General features: G+C 46.5%; 1 protein-coding gene across 11 annotated transcripts; it reads left to right on the top strand.

The window, feature by feature from the left end:
- The first annotated feature begins 4,151 nt into the window (after window positions 1-4,151).
- On the top strand, window positions 4,152-22,168 carry LOC140654595 (uncharacterized). 11 transcript variants are annotated; one of them, XM_072868044.1, is made up of 5 exons: window positions 4,152-4,371; window positions 5,563-5,752; window positions 6,007-6,116; window positions 8,309-8,447; window positions 10,039-12,594. In XM_072868044.1, exons 1-5 carry the CDS (start codon window positions 4,215-4,217, stop codon window positions 10,082-10,084), a joined length of 642 nt encoding a protein of 213 aa, XP_072724145.1. In that variant the 5' UTR covers window positions 4,152-4,214; the 3' UTR covers window positions 10,085-12,594. The 11 variants fall into 11 exon arrangements, 3 of the variants coding, with proteins under 3 accessions (XP_072724145.1, XP_072724147.1, XP_072724146.1); XR_012043455.1 differs by lacking the exon at window positions 8,309-8,447; XM_072868046.1 differs by lacking the exons at window positions 8,309-8,447; window positions 10,039-12,594 and adding an exon at window positions 19,529-22,168.
- The last annotated feature ends 1,099 nt before the right edge of the window (window positions 22,169-23,267 follow it).

The following is a 23,267-nucleotide window of genomic DNA, read 5'->3' as shown; positions in this document are numbered from 1 at the left end:
CAAGCCCTGCCTGGCTAATGCTTTAGGCTCTGCATGTTACTCCTACGATCTTGATAGGCCATCCTTGTTCTTCACTAGTGCCTTTTGCTCTGTAAGCAGCTGTACTCATGCTGTGCAAACATAGCAGTCTCCCAGCCTCTGGGAGGTAACTCTGCTAAAGACAAAGAGCAAAACAGCCACAGCACAATCGACAGCAATTCTGCCTCTCAAGGCAGCCAGCAGGCCCCTTTCTCTTGCCTCTTATTCTGTGCAGCTAGGCTGGAAAGTATGGTTGTTGCAGAAACTCCTACACCCTGTGACTCCTTCTCAGGTCCTGTGAAGGTTTGGCCCTGTGTACAGGCTGCTGAGGTCATTGACTCTGTGTGGGACACAGGCAGCCTGCAGAGCTTTACACCAAGTCATTCCTTTCTCCTTTGGGCAGCAGCAGTTTGGCCACTGCTACAGACAGCCACTTCCTCAAGGGCAAGGAGCTTGCCCAGGATGCCGCACGCTCCAGTCAGACTAAGATGCTGTTCCTGGGGTCCTGGTGCAGAGGAAGCTGAGGTACATTCTTCACTGCTGATGGACTAGGGAACTGTGACTAGGGAACTTGACTAGGGAACCGTGCTCTGGTTTTAGCAGAAAAAGGTGTCAGTCACAGGCAGCCACGTATCGCTGTGCACAGGTATTTGGCAGGTGTCTTTCATGTTCAAGTAGAGGCGTATTTCTTGCCTTGCCGTCTTGATGCCAAAACCATTAGTGGTTGAAGTTAAAAAAGCCTTTTGGCATCAAAGCAAGATGACAGCTCGATTTCTAGCAGCACTGTATTTTGGCTGTGTTGCTAGCTGAAAATGGCTTGCAGGCCAGGAGATATTTAGAGGGGTCTGAATTAAAGAAATGGAGTGTTGAAGTCACTGTTTTAAGGAGGCAAATTAGGCAGCCAAATGTGTCAGGAGCTGCTCACCTGACACATGGGCAGAACAGCCCATCCAGCCTGCCAAGTACTGGGTGTTGCAGGCAGCAAAGTGCAACTGTGACGCTTGCTGGCACGAGCGGCAAGGAGTGCAGAGCTATGCTGCTATACAGAGCAAAGATGGAACCTCCAGGGCTCTGTGGTCATCTGCTGAGGACATCTAATATACCAACCTGCCTCTTTGCTTTCCTTGTTTCATGTTTCATTACTTTGCATGCTGGAGGGCAGCGGGGTAAGTAACATCGTGCAGTGTCTCTAATCTAAGTGACAAGCTCTGCACAGGAAGCCTTGTCTATATGCAGGATTAGGGAGCAGATTACTGACAGCACAGAGGTGGGGAAAGGTGCAAACAACACAACAAAGCCCAAGGATCAACAGCGTATCCCTCAGTGGCAGATCAGCCACTTGCATCTGGTGTGCCTGGATGCGCTGTTTCTCATAGCTGTTCCTCTCACACAAAGCAGCTTTCAGTCTCTTCTCACCTGCCTTCAGGATTCCATCTGTGTTGCCTTTTTTTTTTTTTTTTTTTTAAAGTCTCTCTCTCTAGCATCTGTTGACTGACTGCTGTCATTCCCACAACCCTGGTGCCAGGTGCAGACCGATACAGCAGTCCCTGGGGCTTACTCGGGGGGCGAGGGGGGGGAACCTGTTTCACAGGATCGCCGTGCTGCTTCCCCTCCCTAGGGAATGGGGTGGGAGGCGCGGACAGAAACAGCTACCAGACTCTTAAAGCAGTCAAACGCAAAGGACTGAAATGCTCGAGCCACTTGGATGCGTTTTGGTAGAGAGGCAATGCATATCACTGCCTGGGCTGTGCGTGGTACAAGGGCAGAGAGACACAAGCCCTGTACCCCACGAAGTAGTTACCGTCTCGGGATGATGTGAACGGGGCTGAGGGATCGGTCATTTCTCAAACTACCGAATACTCCGAAAAGACTCATGAGGTGATGCTGCCGCCCGGTGACCACAGCCCGGTACTGCAGCTCGGGAGCCGTATGCGTGTGTGCATACAAACGCTTCTGTAATCCTGGCGTTAAGTGGCCGCACCCAGCTCTGCTCTCACACACTGTCAGTCATCAGCAAGTAAAAGTGCTGGGCTTGGGCTTGGCATTGTCCTGTAAGGGAAAGCTCTTGGGTCTGGATGTCAGTTGCTTATTTGCTGTGGAATAGTCGTGTTTTTCAGAAATCATTCCAAATAGAACTGGTTGGGTGGGGTGGGGCGGGGCAGAGTAAGGGTCATTGCAGGGACGTGGGAAAAGAAGTCTTTAACATAGGAAAGCTTAAAGCATTTGCTGTAGAGAAGGTTTCTCTGTACCCACTACGTCAGTTGCTTATTAGCAGTGACTGATGTTTATAAGAGTACCGTGTGGAAGTGTGAACATTCACTAGTGAACTAACACTGCTTTGGTTCTGTGTAGAAAGGAGAGAAACTACAAAGAAGCCCCCCAAAACATCATCCTCCCCCCCTTTTTTTTTCTTCTTAATCATACCGCAGGGCCTTAGCTTTCTATTGCCAGACTGGCAAAGCTTCCCAAGCTCTGTTCCCCCCATAGTCACCAAAAGTCTCCAATAGTTGCCAGGATGGTGAGTTAGTTTGGGGCTTCTAGCCCTCCATTCCTCCATTATTTTAGTCAGATCCTGAATTCTGCTCAGTTAAATACTCACGAGAATTGCTTAAAATTTGCATTTGGAAGTCATGCTTCAAACAATGAATTTTCAAAATAAATTTTTTTTTACACTAGTCAAGAAACTGCTGTAACACTGGAGCAAAATGACATTTTAAGTGGTTGCTGAATCACAGAGTGCTTACGTAGGCATCCCTGTTTGAGCCTTTACCACAACCATTGCAATGTTTGTTTACACACTGCTTGGTTCTTTTGTAAAGGTGTATAGATGTGGGAGGTGCATTATTCCAAAGGTGCTACTGCGCTGATGCTCTGGATGTTGGCAGTAATGGGCAAAGCGGAAGGCTCTGTGGCTAGGGGAGAATGGCATGGACATGTTACTGCTCTCTCTGTTGCACCAGAATTTCAACGGCTGGGTTGGGCTGCTAAATTGACGGAACTACTGGAAGAAATTTCAGAAAAGTGAGTACCGTACTTATGTTTAAATTTACCTTTTCAAGTAATCTTTCTACAGACACCTGTTCATGGCTTAGGTATTTGATTTGCTTGCAACAGACCCAGAGTTTTGCTTTAAGTAGTGATCTGATTTGCTGAAAGTCCCTGTAGGTAGAGAACAAGAATTTAAAATGTTGCTTGGCGGTTTAAGATCTCAGGGTTTCTGTGAAAGCTAACTTGCCAGAATGAGTAGGAAGCAGCCTGAATTCCAATAGAGATACTGTACAAAAGGTCCTTTTCTTGGCAGGAAAAGAGCTTCCCAAAATGTCAGCACTGTTTGCCATAGGGCCTCCAACATACTTGTTCAGTAATTGTGGGCTTTGTGCCATTCCTGCAGGCACAATCTTGAACAAATTTTGTATGGCAGACAATATCTTAGCTTACTTTCTATCTTGCACTTGGTTGCTTGTACCTGCTAAAAACTGAATTTAGTGTCAAATGAACCCACAGGAAAATGTCCTCAACTCATGCTGGTAGGGTAGTTGGTAACGTTGGAAAACAGTACGATGTTTTGAAAAATTTGCCTTGCGAGGAGAAGGGCTGTCTCTTGTTAGGCAACTGAATTTTGTGACTGATTCCACTACTCCGCCCTGGCATTTGAAGGAGGCAGTCCCTAAGCCAATGAAATCTAAAATGTGGGTTGTTTGGGGTTTTTTAATCATTTCCTATGGATATGAGGCTTGTGTGGGTGTTTAGCTTGTCCTGTTCTTTCTGTTCCTAGTTCTGAACCCACTGACTGGTGTAAAAGAACGGTTGTGTGACAAAAATAAAAGGAAATTTGTGCCTGTATGTGATTTGCCCCTTGGCAAAGGAGTGCATCTGTTCTTACAGCGTGAAAGATGTTTGATTAGCGTACCACATCATCAGACCTGCTCTTGGTCTGAGTACAAGTTATGGGTTATTATTTGGAAACACATTCACCTGCTATTCCTTACTGTGGTTTTTGGGTTTTATTTTGCCAAAGAAAGGGTAGGCTTTTCGTCGATCTCTTGGCGAGAGTATCAAATCAGGTTGCGGTCAATATGCACAAGCAACCAGGCTCCAGTGTGCACCGGACGGCATTAGAGCACCGCCCCCTGTTCCTGCTGGCCTCCAGCTGTGGGCTGGGGCTGGAGGAGCCCCAGGTGCGGGCGGTGAGGCCGATGGCGACGGCCCCTCCCTGTAAAGGGGTGGCTGCTGGTGGAGGGGCTGGTGCTGCCCTGCCCGGGTGGCTGTGGAGGGGCCGGTGTGAGGGAAAGGAGGGGCGGAGCGGTTGCCGAGCGTTGCCGGGCTGCGGCTGCAGCTGCAGCGAGGGAGAAGGTGAGCGGGGCTGGACGTAGAGGGGGCTGGAAGACAGTGACCCGGGGGACGGGTGGGCGCTGGGGGCTCACCGGGGGGCGGGGAGAAGGAGGGGATGGGGGGCTTTGGGTCCGGGGGCGCGGCCGCGCGATTGACCGGCGGTCACGGGGAAAGCCCCGAGGAGGGCGGCGGGGCCTGCGGGGTCCGTGCCGGAGGCTCGGAGAGGCGGCGAGGACGCGGGGTGGCCGCGCCGTGTCGAAGCCGGGCGGCGGGGGCTGCACGGCGCCGCGCTGGGGGCTCGGCAGGGCGGCGGGGGGGGAGCGGTGTCCCCGCGGGCTCAGAGAGCAGGGAAGGCCGGCTCTCGCGGCGTGCCGGGAGCTTGTAGTCCTTGGGGCACGGGGCTTCCGGTCGGCCATGTTGGTTCCCGAAGCATGCCGGGAGGTGTAGTCTCCGGCCCTCCACTGCCGGGCGGCCACGCTGTGTTTCCCAATGCATGCCGGGAGGTGTAGTTTTTGTGGACTGGGCTGCAGGGCAGCCGCATCGCTCTCGGGCGCGTGCGGCGCGGCGTAGTCCTTGCTGCTACCGCCGCGGCCCCCACGGCGCGGCAGGAGGTGTAGTTTTGTTGCCGCCTTCGCGTGGTTTCCTGCGGGCTTCCCGCTGCGCCCGTTCCCCCGAAAAGCGGTGCGGCCGAGCCTCGACAGCGCATGCCCTTGGGCTCGCTGCTGCCGCCCATCCACCAACAGTCGGGACTGCAGCGCTAGCGCTGCACATGCGCGGTGGCGCGCTATACCGCGCTGGCCGCTGTATGGGGCTCTGGAGCCTCCGACGTGCTCTCGATGGCCGGTACATGCGCCGTGCGGCGGTCGCGGGCCCCGGCAGCGGATGAGTGTCGGGGCCACCGGTGAGGCGAGCGAGCCCCTTCGGCGGGTGCAGGGCTGTCTCCTGGCCGCGTGGGGGTGGCAGGATGGGCAGCTTCCAAGCTTCCAGCACCTCCCCTGAAGCCTGTCCTGTAGCCGCAGGCCGCCTCCAAGCCCTGTCGGGAAGGCAGCGAGCTGGCCCCCAAATGCGCTGGATTATCCCTTAACGTGGGTGCCGTTAGCAGCAGTGTGGGGAAAGGGCAGCGTCTCCAGAAGCCCCTGTGGAAGGAGAGGCTTCAGCCCTGGGCGATCTGCGGTAATAACAGTCGCTGCTGCTTCTTTCCCTCTCCCACAGGCCGCACTGAGGACGTGGTTGTCCGTTCCTCCCCTGAGGATGCCGGTGATGGCACCCGCCTCAGGCTTGCGTGGGTTGTCTCTGTGGGGCCTCGCTCTCCTTGCAGCGTGGGGGCGAAAAGGGACGGGCGGAGCACTTGCTGGCTGTGGACAGGAGCTGCCGTGGCTGAAGCCGGAGAGGCCAGAGAAAGGTAGCGAAGAAGAAATTGAAGGCTGGCCAGCCGGCAGCTGCCTGCCACAGCAGGCAAGAGAGAGCCTGCCTCTCTGGGTGAGGAAGGATCCCTCCTCGTAGTCCACAGCAGGCCAGGCCACCAGCATGTACCGCAGGGTCTGTGTGCATAACCCAAAGCGCGGTACGGCCGCGTAGTGCATGAGTGAAGTCCTTCCTGCATGTCTAGGAAGCCTGGTCTCATAAGAGCTGTAAGATATGCACGTATTTTCTTAGGTGGAGGACAGCCAAGCAACTGGAGTTACAGAAGAGGAAGGGAGGAGGGAAGGAGAAAGAAGTTTCTGAACTGGCAAATTCTTCTGGCAGCGCTGAGAGCAAGAGCTGTGGTGAGTCCTGGGCCCTTGGCGCCCTGTTTCCCCTCTTGTGCATCCCTGCCCCTCCCCTGGCCCCCTCTCTTTCCCATGCTGCAGCAATTTTTTTTTTTTCTGCTTCCCTGTACGTCTCCTCTCTATTCTTGTAACCTGCTCCCTCTCCCTCTTTTTTTTCCTCATGTTCTTGTCTCTGTCCTGCACCCATCGCTGTTTTTTCCTTTTCCATCTCTTTGTCCTGATTTGCATCCATCTCTTTTTTTTCCCCCCACAATTGCTCTGGCCTGTTCCCTGGTGTTCTCTTGCTCTCTGCTGCTGTATGTGCTGCTCTGTGTCCCTGCCTTTCTATCTCTCTCTTTCCTTCCTTCTCTCTCTCTCTCTCCCCCCCCCCCCCCCCGTCTTGCTCACTGTCACAGTTTTTTTTTCATTCTGTATCTCACGGTCCCTGTCCTTCTTCCTGTTCATCTCTTACTCTCTCTGATCCTTTGTGCTGCTCCCCAGCCTTTTTTGTTGTTGTTGTTTTTGTCCTCTGTCTCTCTGCAGGGCTCCTAAGACCTCTCTTTCTTTCTTTCTCTAACCCCCTGTGCTTCTCACAATCTCTCTCTCTCTCTCTCTCGTTGACATTATTCTTGTCTGTCCATCTGTCTTGCTTCCTGTCCTGTAGTTTCCTGCTATATCCCTTTGTCCTCCTCCCTGCCTATATTCATGTTCCTCTCTGGCCTGTTGACCATCCCAGTTTTTTTTCTCCCTCTCCATCCTGCTGCTGCCCTGATTGTTCTTTCTCTGCCCTGCTCCCTGTCTCTCTTTCTGTATCTTTTCCTCTGTCCCTGCTGATTTTTTTCTCCATCTTTGTCCAGATGGCTGTCCCTTTTTTTTCCTCTTGCTGTCCCTCTGCCCTGCTTCCTCTCGCTGTCTTTTCTGTTTTTCTCTCTCTGTCCTGTTCCCTCTCCCATCCTCTCTAACTGTATCCCCCTGTCTAGCTGGCTGTCCCGTCTTTCCTTCCTCAGCATTTTTTCTTTCTCCATATCTGTCTCCCACTGCCCATCACAGTTGTTGTCTTCCTCCAATGCTGTCCTGCTCTCTGTCCCTTTTTTTTCTCTCTCACTCTGTCATGCTCCCTGTGTCTGTTTTTGAATTCCTCCATCTCTGTCCTGCGGCCCATTGCTATTTTTTTTTCTTCTTCCATCCCTTTGTCTTCCTCCCTGTCCTTGTCTCTCTTTCCATTTTTTCTGTCTCCCGTCCTTTGTTCCTTTCTTGTTCCATCTCTCTGTCCTGCTCCATATCCCCTCACCCCTCTCTTGTTTTCTCTGTCCACCTTGCCTTTCCCCCTATTTCTCTGCCCTGTTCCCTCTTTGTTTTTTTTTGTTCTCTGTCACTCTGTCCTGTTCTAGCTGTAGCAAAAGCTGTAGCTGGTCCTCACTGTCTCTTGGAACTGTATTCACTGCCACACAGACTTTGGGGCTCGGTGCTTGCCTAGATTCATAAGAGTGCAACACTGTGTATCTCACTCTCGCCAGTGGCCCGCTATGAAATTCGAACCTGTGAGTGATTGCTCCCACACGAAAGGTGCCAGCACTGAAAGCTGTTGCTGGTTCTCACTGTCCCTTGGAACTGCATTCACTGCCCCACAAACACTGGGGCTCTGCACTTGCTTAGCTTCGTAAGAGTTGAACACTTTATATCTCACTCTCGCACAGCCCAGCTCCGAAATTGAAAATGTCCAGCGATTGCTCCCATACAAAATGTGCCAGGACTGAAAGCTGTTGCTGGTCCTTACTGGCCCTTGGAACTGCTTTCACAGTGCCAGAGACATTGGGGGTCTGCATTTGCCTAGCCTCCTAATGGTCGAACACTCTCTATCTCACTCTTGCTACTGCTCAGCTCCTAAATTGAAAACGTCCTGTGATTGCTCCCACATGAAATGTTCCAGGACTGAGAGGTGTTGGTGGTCTTCACTGTCTCTTGGAACCACATTCACTGCCCCCCAAACACTGCGTCTCTGCACTTGCCTAGCTTCATAAGGGTGCAACGCTATCTCACTCTTGCCAGAGCCTAGCTTGTAAATTCTAAACGTGCAACAATTGCTCCCACATGAAAAGTAGCAGGACTGAAAGGTGCTGCTGGTCCTCACTGTCCCTTGGCACCACATTAATAGGCCCACAAACACTGGTGCTCTGCACTTTCTAACAGCTTTCCTCATCACATTTTAGATGTGGGAGGAATCACTGCACGTTTCCGATTTCGGACCTGGGCTCTGGCAAGAGTGAGAGAGAGTGTTGGATCTCTAGCAGGCAGGCAAGTGCAGATCCCTGGAGTTTTTTGGGGCTATGAATGTGCTGCCAAAGGAAGGTAAGGACTGGCAACAGCTTTCACTCCTGTCATTTTTTGTATGGGAGCAATCACTGGACATTTTCAATATCGGAGCTGGGCTCTGGCAAGATTGTTGTGTCCCTAGGAGGTTAAGGAAGTGCAGAGACCCAGGTTTTTTGGTGGTTGTGATTGAGCTGCCAAGGAAAGGTATAGAGCAGCAGGTGTTTTAGTTCTTGCATGTTTGCTGTGGATCAATGGCTGGACATTTTCAGTTTTGGAGCTGGGCTGTGGCAACAGTGATACAAAGTTTTGTACTTTTAGGGGATTAGGTTAAGTGCAGAGCCCCAGAGTTTGTGAGGCTGTGAATGTGCTGCCAAGGGAAGGTGAGGACCAGCTACAGCTTTTAGTCTTGGCATTTTAGGTGTGGGAGGAATTGCTGGACGTTTTTTATTTTGGAGCCAGGCTCTGACGAGACTGAGAGATTGTTGTATCTTAAGGAGGTTAGGGAAGTACAGAGCCCCAGAGTTTGTAGGCTGTGAATGCACTGGAAGTTAAGGCTACAACCAGCATCAACTTTCAGTCCTGCCATGATCAGTGTGGGAGCAATTGCTGGACTCTTTCAATTTTGGAGCTGGGTTCTGTCAATAGTGAGAGAGAGTGTTGCACCTTTAGGAGGTTAGGTAAGTGCAGAGCTCCATTGTTTGCGGGCTGTGAAAGCACTGTGAAGTTAAGGTGAGGACCAGCAACAGCTTTCTGTCCTGGTATTTTTGGTGTGGGAGCAATGGCTTGACATTTTCAATTTCGGAGCTGTGCTGTGTGTATAGTGAGAGATAGAGAGTGTTGGCTCCCTTGGAGGTCATGTAATTGCAGAGACCCAGAATTTGTGGTGCTGTGAAAGCGCTGCCAAGGGAAGGTGAGCACCAGCAACATCTTTCAGTCCCCGCATTTTCAGTGTGGGAGCAATACCTGGACACTTTCAGTTTCGGAGCTGGGCTCTGGTAAGAGTGAGAGAGAGTGTTGGCTCCCTAGGAAGTTAGGCAAATCAGAGCTGCAGAATTTGTGGCACTGTGAATACACTGCCAAGGGAATGTGACAACTAATATCAGCTTTCAGTCCTGGAATTTTCAGTATGGGAGCAGTTCCTTGACATTTTGAAATTCAGAGATAGCCTCCTGTGACTGTGAGAGAGAGAGAGAGAGAACGGTGGCTCCCTAGGAGGTTAAGCAAGTGCAGGGCCCCAGAGTTTGTGGGGCTTGAATGCGCTGCCGAAGGAGGTGAGGACCTGTAGCTGTTTTAGTCCTAGCATGTTCGCTGTGGGAGCAATTGCTGGATGTTTTCAATTTCAGAGGTGGGCTCTGGCAAATCTGAGAGAGAATGTTTCACCTTTTAGGAGGTTAGACAAGTGCAGAGCCCCAAAGGTTGTGGGGCTGTGAATGTGCTGCCAAGGGAAGGTGAGAGCCAGCAACAGCTTTCAGTCCTGGCGTTTTCTGTGTGTGAGCAATAACAGGAGTTTTCAAATTTCTGAGCTGGGCTCTAGCAAGAGTGAGAAAGAGTGTGACACGGCCATATGTGCTAGTAAAAACTGGCAGCACAAAATAAGCAAACTTTGTTAAAAACCTCAAATCTTCAGTAGCAGGGATATGCAAGACTTCCCTCAGGGACCATTGAGAGCATGAGTTCGGTGGCCAGTGATCTGAAAATCCTGGTGGAGAAGGAATGTCAAAAACATCAGTCTGGCAGCACTCTGGCCAGAGAGATCACTCCTGGAGCGGCACATGGGGGAATGTAAAAACAGGAGACACTGCAGCTGCAGGGAGAGCTCTCGAAGAACTTGGCCAGAGTGGAGGAAGAGCTGTGCCAGATGAGAAGGCAGGGGGACATGGCCACCGAAGATTACAAATATCTGCTAACAGAGAAAATATTGGACCTACGTAGACAGCAAAACTAGTTATCTCGCTACCCGTTTAACTCAATTTATTCCTGCAAGAAGTTTGCTTCCACAGTAGAGAAACATTATTTCCTGACATATCTGAAATTCATCTTTAATCACCTTGCCAGGGAGAAGCTTTCCCAGCTCAATGTCAAATTCAAACTGGAAAATGAGTGATTAGGGGATAACAGAAAGCTGCTAAACCAATCTGATGCTGGAAGAGCTTTCCCTTAGAGCTGATTGATGGAGATGTCTTCAACATCCCACTGCAGTGGGTGGCTGATGTTCTGGCTGAAAATCCAGTGTTGGTGGTGCAGAGCACAGAGAAATCCACCCTTCTCAACACTGTTTGGCCTGTAGTTTCCTGTTTAACAACCTGGGCAACTAGAAGGGCAAAGATGACTACACAAGCCCATATAGATTTTTTTTTTCCACTAAATGGACAGAAAACACACTTCTTCGGTCTTGAGTTTTCTAATGAATACACATGCCCTAACAGTCTCTGGATCTCTTTGTTTAACAAGACCAAGCAATCTGAAGTATTTGAATAAACACAGACTTTTACCTGTTGAAGTTAAGGAACATTTTATTTTATCTACTAGGCATTTGATGAGGTAGCTCATCTTCAAAGCCTGACAGTGACTTCTCATCACTATGTGTTGATTTGTCTTTTAAAATATGATTTATAATGTTTGAAAGACAAGAGAGGTTTCCTAGCATTCCTAAATAGCGTGAGCAGGATGTCCAACAAGAACACCAGGCCTCAAAACCAGACAAAGCTTTTGATAGGAACCAGCAGTGTGATGAAAGCTATTAAAGGGCCAAGGTAGGTTTTGAGCATGAAACAATTTATATTGCTGCTCTGGTATGAGGTAAAGATGATGAGATAAAGAAGGTAAACACAGTTGGTCAATTTGGGATTCATCAGGGAAGAGAAAAGAAGGTGCAGAAGTGGCAAAAAGGTGGATGCAGGGAAAGAAAGAAGGGAGAATGAGGTGCAAATCAGGTAAAGAAGAAAGAGCAAGGAGATTTGTCAAAGACTAAAAGTGTAAATGCCCACAGATGGGCATGAGGCGGACCTTTGCACCCAGGTTGCCTGGGACACTGGAGGGAGGGACCCCTTGACCACCTCACTGGACTTTCCAGCAGGCCTGTGCCCAAAAGTCATGCTGTGGAAGAAAGGGCTAGGGAGAGATAAACCTGAATGGAGGGATAGGCTTGTAGCTTGATACTAAGTGCAGGATTAAAGGCAATAAGACTGAAGATTAATAGTCCTATTGTGAGTGACTTATGAGATTTCTTTATGGTAATATTTGTATCAGTACTAAAACTAATCCTACGCCATAGACTTGGAACTCAGTATTGCTTGCAGCAACAACCTGGTGAAGGGATACTATGAGTCAATGACGGAATTACTAGTTTTTGTGAAGGGATACTATGAGTCAATGAAGGAATTACACTAAAAGTGTGTTGCTTAGTCAATAAACATTTTAACCTTGATCAGTTAAATGTCAAGTCTCACCCAAAAAGGGGATATTTTGACTTAGGGAGCATCAGGTTGGGAGCTTGTCTGGGACTTCCCAGTTGGGGGATTCAGCTGAGTGATACTGAGAGGTTAAGGCTAACGAAGGGTAGAAAAATCAAAGGAGAAAGGGGAGTCAAAAAGTCCTGTGGCCAAAGAAGGCAGGAGTTTGCTGATGCTATGTTGGAGCATGGATGGCCTTTTTGGATTTATAAATTTATTAGCCAGGTGCTGTATCTCAAAAATGATGAAAAATGGGAAAATTAGATCTCTACATAGCATCCAAAGGGGGAAAAAAAACCCCTCTCTGTTCTTCAGTGGCTGAGGTTTGATCTGGTCATGGCTATACAATCTACAGTGGGAATAAAACTGCAATTTTAAACCATGACCAAATAATTTAGAAGTGGTTCCTAATGAGATGCCATCACTAAGGTGCAATAAAACTGTTAAATAAACAAACTGAGCAATTACAAGAACTGAAGAAAGAATGTGGTACAGAGAGAGCGGATAAGACTCAGCTAAAAAGGAAAGTGCAGTGCCTGGCTACCCTGCTATCCTGAGAAAAGGCTTAGGTCAGAGAAAAGTAGCATTTCTGAGTAAAGCTCATTAGGTTCCAGAGATGTTTCATGCGGATATCTGGAAATGAAAGAGTGAGGAAGACCATCCAATGCAGGAGCATGTGCTTGCAAACTAGGTAGCTGTAGGAATTATTAGAAAACTGAGACCTGTGGTGTTGAGGGGCAGGGATGGGCGGAGTTTTAGTTACTCGGCAGATTACATGGTGGAGAAGGGGCATCTGGCCAGAAAGGAGAAGGTCTATGGGGAAAAAAAAAAAAAGAACGGCCTGTGTGCTTACACAGGATCTGGGCTTTAGAACAGCATACTCCTTTTTTTTCACATGACAAGGCTAAATGAGTTGTTTCAGCAATAGGAATCTTGGCCAAAGGTTGGTGTGATTATGAAAGCCATGCCTCATGACAAAGTGTTGGCAAAGAATACTTAAGACTAATAATCGGAACTTTGGAAGAGTACAAGCCTGGAAAAAGATAAAGCAGAGGATGTTCTAGAAAGGTACTGGAAGGGATGTAAGAAGTCACCAGTTATGCAGGTGACATTTTGTGTGTTAACTCTCATTGGCAGCAAAGCCCCCCCACCCTACACAGGACACGGGAGAGAATAGGAAGAGCAAAAGAAAGAAAACTTGTGGGTCAAGATAAAGACAGTTTAATAAGCAAAGGAAAGTGAAAGAAGAAGGAAAAAAACAACAACAATAAAAACAGAACAAGTGATGTAAAGGTAATCTCACACTATCTTCCACAAGCAGACTGATGCCCAGCAAGTCCTTGAGCGATGACTCCATTGAGCATGACATCACATGGTATGGAATATCCCTTTGGTCAGTTTGGCTCAGCTATCCTGATTGTGTCCCTTCCCCAAGCTCTTGCCCACCCCAGCCTAGTCAGCCAGTGGGGCAAGTTAGAAACAGGGTAAGCCTTGATGCTCAGCAATAGCTAAAACCCTGGTGTGTTAGCAGCTCTGTTTTGGCCACAAATCTAAAACACAGCACCATAAGGGATATTGTGAAAAGAATTAACTCCATCTCAGCTGGACCCAGCACACATGGGGACACTGAACTTGTATCCTGCACTACACAGGCAGCTGTACACATCTGCATTCCCCTGAGTACAGGAGCTCATGGTCTTGATCTGAACATCAGTCAGAAACCATGTGATCTCAACCTGTGGAAGAGCTATGGTTCAGATGCTGACCTCTGAGATAATCCTAGGCATGTGGGATTCAAGCTACATGCCCAGCAGTTGCAATCTCAGGTCATGGTATTGCTGCTAAGAGCCACTGTAACCTCCGTGTCACCTTCGAGAGTGGTGCTTGCCATGAACATGTCTTTAGAAGAGACAACTCTTATTTCTTGGGCCTGATGCTGTTCTAAGCCTGACAAAGGCAGGCCAGGGCCCTGGGATTGATGCTTTCAGGTGGGGGGAAGACAATCCTACATATGCATGCACCGGGGGTCTATGATGTGGTGTCACAAACGGCTCACATTCCCATCTCCCTAACACCCACCTCTCCCAGGAGCTTACCAGTGCCCAGCTCCTGACACTGCCCCAGCTCTGCTCTGCCACCTGACTGCTTGTAGGGTGGCAGGAGAAGCTACTTGCCAAAGCCAGCCTGTGACCTGACTCTTCCGCTTCTGTGGTAATGCAGAGAGACTGGAGCCTATGATGACATGGCAGGGAGCCCAGCAGGGAAAGAGCCCAGAGTGGCACAAAGGACCCAGCGAAACAACGTGACACCACTCTGCAGGCTGCTTACGCCAGGAGGGAGACATGGCAGCCCCAAAGCAGTTTTGGTTCTGAGCAGCCTGGCCTCCATTTCCCACCAGGGTGGTATTGCAGAGAACTGACCCACACCTGTGTCAGCCCCTACCAGTATCCCTGTGCAGAGGGTCATCTCCTGCCATGTTCTGGCTTGGCATCTTCTGCCCAGGCAGCTCCATGTCACTTCTCTGTTATGCAACAGCCTTTCCTCCTTGCCACAGAGACTGCATGTCCAGCACCCCCGCAGGGGCACTGAGACACTTCAGGGAGGTAGGAGGCTGAGTGATGCCTCACATGCCTGCAGAGGTGCCAGGAGTCACAGGCTGTAATTCCCTGGGGGCTGCTTAATCTTTGGAGTGCTGGAAATGGGACTGGCAGGAGAGATGAGCAGGGACATGCTGAGGCCCTGGCACATGGTGCAGTGTGTTACTGTGAGTGCAGAGCTTGGAGGTATCACAGTGCTGAGGGGGTCTTGTATGAGTAGTTTGGGGCAGGGGAACCTGAAAGACATGTGCAGGGTTTGACTGTGCAGCATTCTTCTTAGTCTGTGGAAGGAACAGGGAAAACTGACAACTTCAGAGAGGCAGACTTAAGAGAGGCATAAACACTTGCAAAGAATTTGTCAATCTGAATGTCTTCCCTGCCATGATCCTGAGGGAACTCTGCAGAGGTGCTGCCAAGGCCAGGAGACTCTCTTGTGTAAAGCTCAGCCTCCCTTGTTCACCTGCTACTGTGGCCACAGCATTTCAAGTGTAGAAGGTGTTGGAAAATTGGGCATGTCTGATGGAGCTGTTTGTAATCTAACTGCAACAGGACATGGGGTCCCTGGGAAGCTGTGTGGCTACAGAATGTGGATGTACTTGATGCAGCTGTACTTGGCGCAGCCTCTTGGTTTGGGTGGTGAGGAAACAGAAGGTCCTTCCCTTGAAGACTGATTTAGCAGGGCAGTACTCTGGAGAGACTTTTGCACCCACTTTTGACAGGTCTTCCATGGGCTTCTTTGGGAATAACATGGAGTTTCAGAACTCAGCCTCATAGCAGCAGTAAGCAACAGGTATAATGGTGAGTGCAGTTATGCAGTGTCTTCTGCTCTCAAGAAAATGAGTGAGGGCAACTCCTGATGCTGCTGGCATGTGGCCATGACCTGGACTGCAGCAGACACCTGTGTGCCACGTGCTGATCAAAACAGCCCTTGTTTCATCTCTTACAGTAGAGATGGGTCTTCTGGAGACTGGCAGGGAAGAGCCATTCATCAGCAGGAATCAGATATTGCCATTGTCTCTGTGGGGTTATGAATGCTGAGTGCTTGATGGTTGTTGGAGGGCAGGACTCCCTGGCAAGGTCTGTCAGAGCCATTGTACGCAGAATCCTGTGGCCCTCCCACAGCAGGACCATGCTCAGATGGTTTTTTTAATATCTCAAGGAGGGAGACTCCACAACCTCTGGGAAACCTGTGCCAGTGCTCAGTCACCCTCACAGTAAAAAAGTGTTTCCTGATGTTCAGATGGAGCCTCCTGTGTTTGTGCCCATTACCTCTTCTCCTGTCAGAGGGCACCACTGAAAAGAGCCTGGCTCCATCTTCTTTGCACCCTCCCTTCACGTATTTACATACATTGATAAGTTCCCCCCCCCGAGCCTTCCCTAGGCTAAACAGTCCCAGCTCTCTCAGCCTTTCCTCACAGGGGAGATGCTCCAGTCCCTTTATCATCTTTGTGGACCTTTTTTGTCTCCAGATATGGCCTCACCAGTGCTGAGTAGAGAGGAAGGATCTCCTCCCTTGACCTGCTGGCTTTCCAGGACGCTTTTGGCCTTTACTGCAAGGGCTCATTGTTGTTTCATGTTCAGCTTTTCCACTAGGACCCCCAGATCCTTTTCTGCCAAGCTGCTTTCCAGCAATTTGGTCCCCAGCGTGTACTGGCACATGCGGTCCTGTTGCCTGCTTTGTTACTTTATCCTTCCTCTGTCTATCTTCTATCTTTCTGGTGATCAGTTGTGTAGAAACTTCTTATGGTAGAGGTTTTATCTAGACCACTGTACTTAACAGAGCTAGTAGAAAATTTACATGAGTTTGTCCAATCACCTTTATACCCTATTTTTTACTTTTAGTCTCCTCAAAATCCTTGAATAGTGGATTCAACAAAGTAATTATATGACATATGACAAACATGGCCCTTTGTTAAAGCTATTTTCTGGTTGCTTCTGGAGTTATCTTGTAGTTTTAGCATTGTAAGAAATAACGAATAATTGGGAAGTATTGATTTATCAATTAGAATATTGATTTAGTGCAGGCAGATTGACTAACTTCTTTAATCAAGCTCATGAAAGGTTTAGCAACCTGCTACACCACTTAGACACACACAAGTCTATGGGGCTGGATGGGATCCACCCAAGAGTACTGAGGGAGCTGGCAGAAGTGCTCACCAAGCCACTTTCCATCATTTATCAGCAGTCCTGGCTGACTGGGGAGGTCCCGGTTGACTGGAGCTTAGCAAATATGACACCCATCTACAAAAAGGGCCTGAAGGAGATTCTGGGAAACTCCTGAATGAGTTTGGGAAACTCCTGAAACTTCTGGGAAACTCCTGAAAATTTCTGGGAAACTCCTGAAACTCAGCCTGACCTTGGTGCCAGGGAACATTATGGAGCAGATCATCTTGAGCGCCATCACACGGCACATACAGGACAACCAGGTGATCAAGACCAGTCAGCATGGGTTTATGAAAGGCAGGTCCTGCTTGACTAACCTCATCTCCTTCTATGGCAAGGTGACCTCCTTAGTGGATGAGGGAAGGCTGTGGATGTTCTGTACCTAGACTTTAGTAAAGCCTTTGACACCATTTCCCACAGCATTCTCCTGGAGAAATTGGCTGCTCATGGCTTGGATGGGCATACTATTCACTGGGCAAAAAACTGGATGGATGGCCAGCCCTAAAGAGTTGTGGTGAATGGAGTTAACTCCAGTAGGCGGCCAATCACAAGTGGTGTTGCCCAGGGCTCAGTTTTGGGGCCAGTTCTGTTTAATATCTTTATCAATGATCTGGATGAGGGGATTGAGTGCACCCTCAGTAAGTTTGCAGACAACACCAAGTTGGCTGGGAGTGTTGATCTGCTTGAAGGTAGGAAAGCTCTACAGAGGGATCTGGACAGGCTGGATCAATGGGCCAAGGCCAATTGTATGAGATTCAACAAGGCTAAATGCTGGGTCCTGTACTTTTGTCATAACAACCCCATGCAACGCTGCAGGCTTGGGGAAGAGTGGCTGGAAAGCTGCCTGTTGGAAAAGGACCTGGGGTGTTCGTCAATAGCCAGCTGAATATGACCTGGCAGCGTGCCCAGGTGGCCAATAGCGTCCTGGCTTGTACCAGAAATAGTGTGGCCAGCAGGACTAGGGAAGTGATTGTCCCCCTGCACTTGGCACTAGTGAGGCCACACCTCAAATACTGTGTTCAGTTTTAGACTCCTCACTACAAGAAAGACATTGAGGTGCTGGAGCATGTCCAAAGAAGGGTAACGAAGTTGGTGAAGGGTCTAGAGAACAAGTCTTAGGAGGAGTGGCTGAGGGAACTGGGGTTGTTTAGCCTTGAGAAAAGTATGAGATTCCTGCATTACTGAACTCTTATATGAACCAAAATTTGTGAGTTTAAAAATGGTATCTTTTTAGTTACACTGAGTAGCCAATCAGGTGAAACTCCTTTATTTGAATTACAACTTCTCATGGACTTAAATTTACATGCTTGCATATTTTTTAATATATTATATATGTGTATATGCATTTTTAGAGAATCTATAAAGCACTGAGATTGTTTTCTGTTATGTGATCTGGTTCATACTTTGTTGTGTTGTAGCACTAGAACAGAAGTTATTTTGTGAAGTTCCATGCTAACATCCTGAATGTATCATTACTTCTGGATACAATATATAAATTTACATAGGTGTTGGTGTTTATTTGAACAGAACCTGCAGAAGTCCAGCTTTCACCACTATATATTCTATTACTTAGAATGGTGATATGTCTGGCAACCTTTAGTCACATCAAAGTGTACTGTACCTTCAAAGTGATAAACGCGTAATCCACAACACCCCCGTAGGTATATAATATATAGTAAAATTAATACAATCCTATTTTGATGAAAAAGTAAAAGACTAACTTGCTGCTGGAGTATTACCTATGTATGAATATTAAGCAGTGCAAACTCGGCTGGTCTAAGGAAAAGAGTAATGAGAAATTAGAAGAATAACTTGCTGCCGGAAGATTACCTATGTGAGAATAATAAGCAGGATAAACTCTGCTGGTCTAAGGAAAATAAATGTGACCTGCCCAATATGTTGTTTGTGGACCTAGAAAATCATCTAGTGAAAAATCTATTTTCAGACAGACTTACAGGTGTTAAAGCTGGATATTTATCAGCCACAAAGAAGGGGGAGAAGAACTGGATTGTAGTATTGCCTTACAGATGGGGTATGAGCCACTGTTGTGATACAGGTGGAAAACCAAGTAAATGCAGGAACACAGACTGGTATTCCAGTTAGAGCTAGGGAGGGACGGACACCGCTATATGGGGCCATAATGCTATTTTACCTTAAATATACTGCACAGTTCTGATCATCTGGGTTCTGCTTTGAAAAACACTTTCTAGGATATGTGCTAAGAATGACTACTAGCATAACCTAGCTCCCTATAGTATACACTGGAGTCCTAATATGCTTTGGCCTCAGTTTAGGGAGACAAAAGTTAAGATGAGGTATGATTACTATCAATAAATACATTGGAGGCTGATGAACAAGAAGTCTCGACAAAGTTGGTACTAAAGTAAACTTGCATAAGCTGCTAGTGAGCACCTGGTTTTGATACCAAAAGAGAAAGATTCTGGAACTGACTTTGAGAAGAACCAACACAGCTACTTTTGAGAACAGCTGAGATTTAAAAAGTGGAAAAGACCAGTAAACTCTTCAGTTTATAAAAACTAAGGTAACCTGCAGGTGTGGCGATAGAAGTAGTGTGAAATAAGTGACAATATCAAATATGTGAAGAAAGCTGGAATTTGCTCATTAACTAACTGCTGAAACACCACATGGAAGAGAGATGTTCTTAGAGAAAAGCTATATTCTGTGCCATTTAAAGACAGTATTTTCTGTGATACTTCTAAAATGGAATGGAAAAGGGCAGGAAAACTGTTTATTTTCTCCCATTTAGCCTTTTTTTTTTTTAAAGATCTTTGTGTATCCTTTTATTGAGATTAATTTCAAGGGGAAAATTTACAGTAATTTCCAATCTAACATAGCTGTTTTATTTATATAACTTTTAAATTAACTTTTGTTTGGTTTTTTTTAGGAAGGCCCAACCCACCTGATATTTGTTTACATGAGTAACTGCAGGCTGAGAAAGCTCACAGTTGGAGTTCTGATTTACATACAGCAATTTTCTGTATTGGGACACTGATGTTGAGCTTCCATTGAAATGTTTTATTTTTTTTAAGAAAAAAAAATCTAAAAACCACAGCTCAAACTCTCACTACAGCAAATCTATGCAAATTTTAATGCTATTTTGAAAATTTACCATCTTAATGCTAATAACGCTATCCAAAAAGATGCCACAAGATGGCACTACAGCATGCTGGAGGATCATATTTCCATCTCTTATGTGTAAAATAGTTGCAATTATAAGAGATGTCATTTACGTTAATATGTATAAAACTAACATTTAAAGATGCAGGAGTACTACTTAGTTTAAGTTGCTCCTATAAAAGCAATAGCAACGGATCCTGTCCATCAAGCTCTGTATCTAACATAGCCACCTTTACACTAAGTCATCAGAGCAATGACAATTCTGGTGTGCTTTCTTGTCGTAATTAGCCAACATACTGATATTTTAGTGCTGCAAGTTAAATAAGTTAAATGCTGTGCTAAATTATGGCCTTCATAGACAAAGCTTTTTACTGTCTGTTTCAGTTCTTCACCTTCACACATGTGCTGTCCACCGTAACATTTTCTAGTTCTTTGCTAAGGACAGTCATGCCTGAATAATATAAAGGTATTTGCTTGAAAATGGTAGTTGGCTCAGGGCACTAGTCCATACAGCTATTGCAGTATATAATACTGCAATATTATATTATAGCAATGCAGTACATAATAGTGCTTTTTGACAAGATACTGTGCTCCCAGACTTTTTTGGTACATTCAGTGAACCTATTTTTTTCCATTGTTGTACTTATGTTCAGTGAAAGGATGCCTGGGAATCTATGGAAGAGGAAATGTGAACACTTTTGTTGTATGGGGATTGACCATCAATCTTGTGCTCAGTGTCTGCTGTAGCTTTATGTTCAGGACTGGGCTGAAATTAAGTGAGGAGTTTTTCTTTCATCTGTTTCAGTAAGTGGAAAAATATTCCTCTAATAATAATCCAGTGGGAATTCAATCCTTTCTCTTGGTGAAAAGAAGCTAAAAATCCTGATTAAGCACCAGGATCTCAGTTAGCAGGCGACTTGTTGAAGAGGCAGAAACCTAAAAATTGAGACTTCTGAGCAACTTTCCAGGACTTACAAGAAATTAGGTAGGCAAGCCAGCAGAAAGCCATGCAAGTTTCCAGTGAAAACCTGCCTGACAAGGCAGCTTCCTACATAGACTGCCTGTGTTCTCCAGAAGCACTTTTATTACTTAGGCATCTGTAAAAAAGAATCTACATTCTCCGAGTGTCATGGTTTAACCCCAGCTGGCAACTAAGCCCCACACAGCTGCTAGCTCACTCCCCCCCAGTGGGACGGGGGAGAGAATTAGAAGAGTAAAAGTGAGAAAACTTGTGGGTTGAGATAAAGACAACTTAATAAGTAAAGCAAAAGCCATGCACGCAAGCAAAGCAAGGAATTCATTCAGTACTTCCCATCAGCAGGCAGGTGTTCAGCCATCTCCAGGAAAGCAGAGCTCCATCACACCTAACAGTTACTTGGGAAGACAAATACCATCACTCCTAATGTTCCCCACTTCCTTCTTCTTCCCCAGCTTTATATGCTGAGCATGATATCGTGGTATGGAATAGCCCTTTGGTCAGTTGGGGTCAGCTGTCCCAGCTGTATCCCCTCCCGACTTCTTCTGCACCTGGTAGAGCATGGGAAGCTGAAAAGTCCTTGACTAGTGTAAACATTACTTAGCAACAACTAAAACATCGGTGTGTTATCAATATTATTCTCATACTAAAATCCAAAACACAGCACTATACCAGCTACTAGGAAGAAAATTAACTCTTTTCTAGCCGAAACCAGCACACTGAGAAAAACATCAGAGAATGTTTACAGAATACTTCATCCCTGTAAATAATATGATAACCTATGTGGGACTTCTTTGTGATTTAGAACTGCTTGGAGTCTAGGTCTGTAAGATGCTACAGCATCTGGTAATAGGTTATGTAGCTATTGTACTAAAAACATTAGGAACTATATTAAGTATATATGCATAATGTTTACAGTTTGTTTTCCCTTTTAGGTCTGATTTTATTTTTCTTTGAAAGGATGATCTCATGATTCTGTACATATACTGTAAGTCTGCTATTGAAAATAGGTTAAACTTTCACCATGTATATATTTCATTGGGACCAGGAAAATCACACCAAGGAAGACCAATGTGTTAGGCAATTTCATCAAATTATAAATGGTTTAGTTATAGAATTGGGTTTGGTACAGCGATATATATCTCACTGTAAATTGATTCTCCAGGCTTAAAAATAAGACAAACCCCCCCCATCATTTAAGACTTTTTTTTCTCACCTTAGGCTAGTAACAATTCTGAATTATATGCATCATAAAATTTAGATGGGTAATTTGGCTATGTGTTCTGTTTGTTTTACTCATATGAATGACTGTTTAACTGCTGATGTTGTTTACTGAATTCTTCAATAAATGAGGTACTTTATCTCTGTGGAATCTTTTTATGCAGCATGAAAAAAACATGTGAAAACAAGCATTTTACTTCTAATGTGAGCTATCTCGTATGTTTGAAAAACAGGCTTCTTATTCTGCCCCCTGAAATTTACCTGCTTTGGTATTTATTTTATTCTGTTTCCATAAGCTTATTCATAACAGAAGAGTTAATTTCTGTTTTTTTAAAAAGAGTGTTGTTTTAATAAAGAGTGTGGTTTGATGAAGACTAAATTGTTAAGAATGCTGGCAGAGAGACTTGAACACTTTGAATTCCTGTCTGACCACTGAACACACACAAGCCCATGAGTACCAAGGGGTTCACAGGATTTGATAGCTACTAGATTCATGCAGCTTTCACCCCAGTGAACAGCTATCACTACCATAAAAAATGGTTGTTCATTTCTCTGTCAATTCTGTCCTATTGTTTCTTTTTCAAAATGCCTCTTTCACCAAATACAGGAGGGAATCTTTGCATAGGATCAGCAAAGCAGAAAGGTTTATATGGCTTCCATGTTGTCTGCAGGGAGGCTTCAGTGCACATGCTGGGTTCAAAAAGTACTTTGTAGCTCCGGAGAGATTTCATCAGCATCAGGATTTTCTGTTAAGAGTTTGGTTCCCTGTAGTGGTCATTGCTAGAATGAGGGGAAAAGTTTCTTTCTCTTTATGCACAAGGGAATTATTCTTACCATTAAAATAATTAAAACTATTGTTCATTATTTTATTATATTATTATTAGCCCCAGAATATGCTCCTGGGATATTTCATATTTTTTCTAAAATTGGTGTTGTACCTCAGTCCCTCCTGCAGAGTCAAGAGGTGAATCCCAATTAGAGCTAGGCCTTTCAGGTCCTTCTGACATGTCAAGACACCTCCAAAATCCTTAGGGTCTATCACCCAGGTGATGGTGTAACTCAGGCTTTGAAAGTGTGGGGGTCCCTTGTCCTGCTACTGTGTGCTTGAAAAAAGTTATGCACTGAAGTCACTGAAAATTTATCAGACTTGAAATGTAAATTGAAATGCTTATAATCAAGCAAACCAGCATTTTCCGATGAATCTTTTGCCTGGAAAATGTCCAGTCAACACTAGACAAAGTACACTTCAGCAGTGGAAAGTATGGAGTCTGTACTGACAGTGTGGAGGAAGGGAATTAGACAAAATGTA

The sequence above is a fragment of the Ciconia boyciana genome, chromosome 7 (assembly GCF_034638445.1).
Source record: "Ciconia boyciana chromosome 7, ASM3463844v1, whole genome shotgun sequence".
Lineage (NCBI taxonomy): Eukaryota > Metazoa > Chordata > Aves > Ciconiiformes > Ciconiidae > Ciconia > Ciconia boyciana.
This window is presented reverse-complemented; position numbering and strand designations above follow the sequence as displayed.

Bases quoted from the DNA above. Each gene is read 5' to 3' on its own strand.
- LOC140654595 (XM_072868044.1), top strand. From the start codon at position 4,215: ATGGCGACGGCCCCTCCCTGTAAAGGGGTGGCTGCTGGTGGAGGGGCT. The intron at 6,117-8,308 runs GTGAGTCCTGGG...ATCACATTTTAG, and splicing joins CGCTGAGAGCAAGAGCTGTG to ATGTGGGAGGAATCACTGCA. The intron at 8,448-10,038 runs GTAAGGACTGGC...TCAAATCTTCAG, and splicing joins GAATGTGCTGCCAAAGGAAG to TAGCAGGGATATGCAAGACT.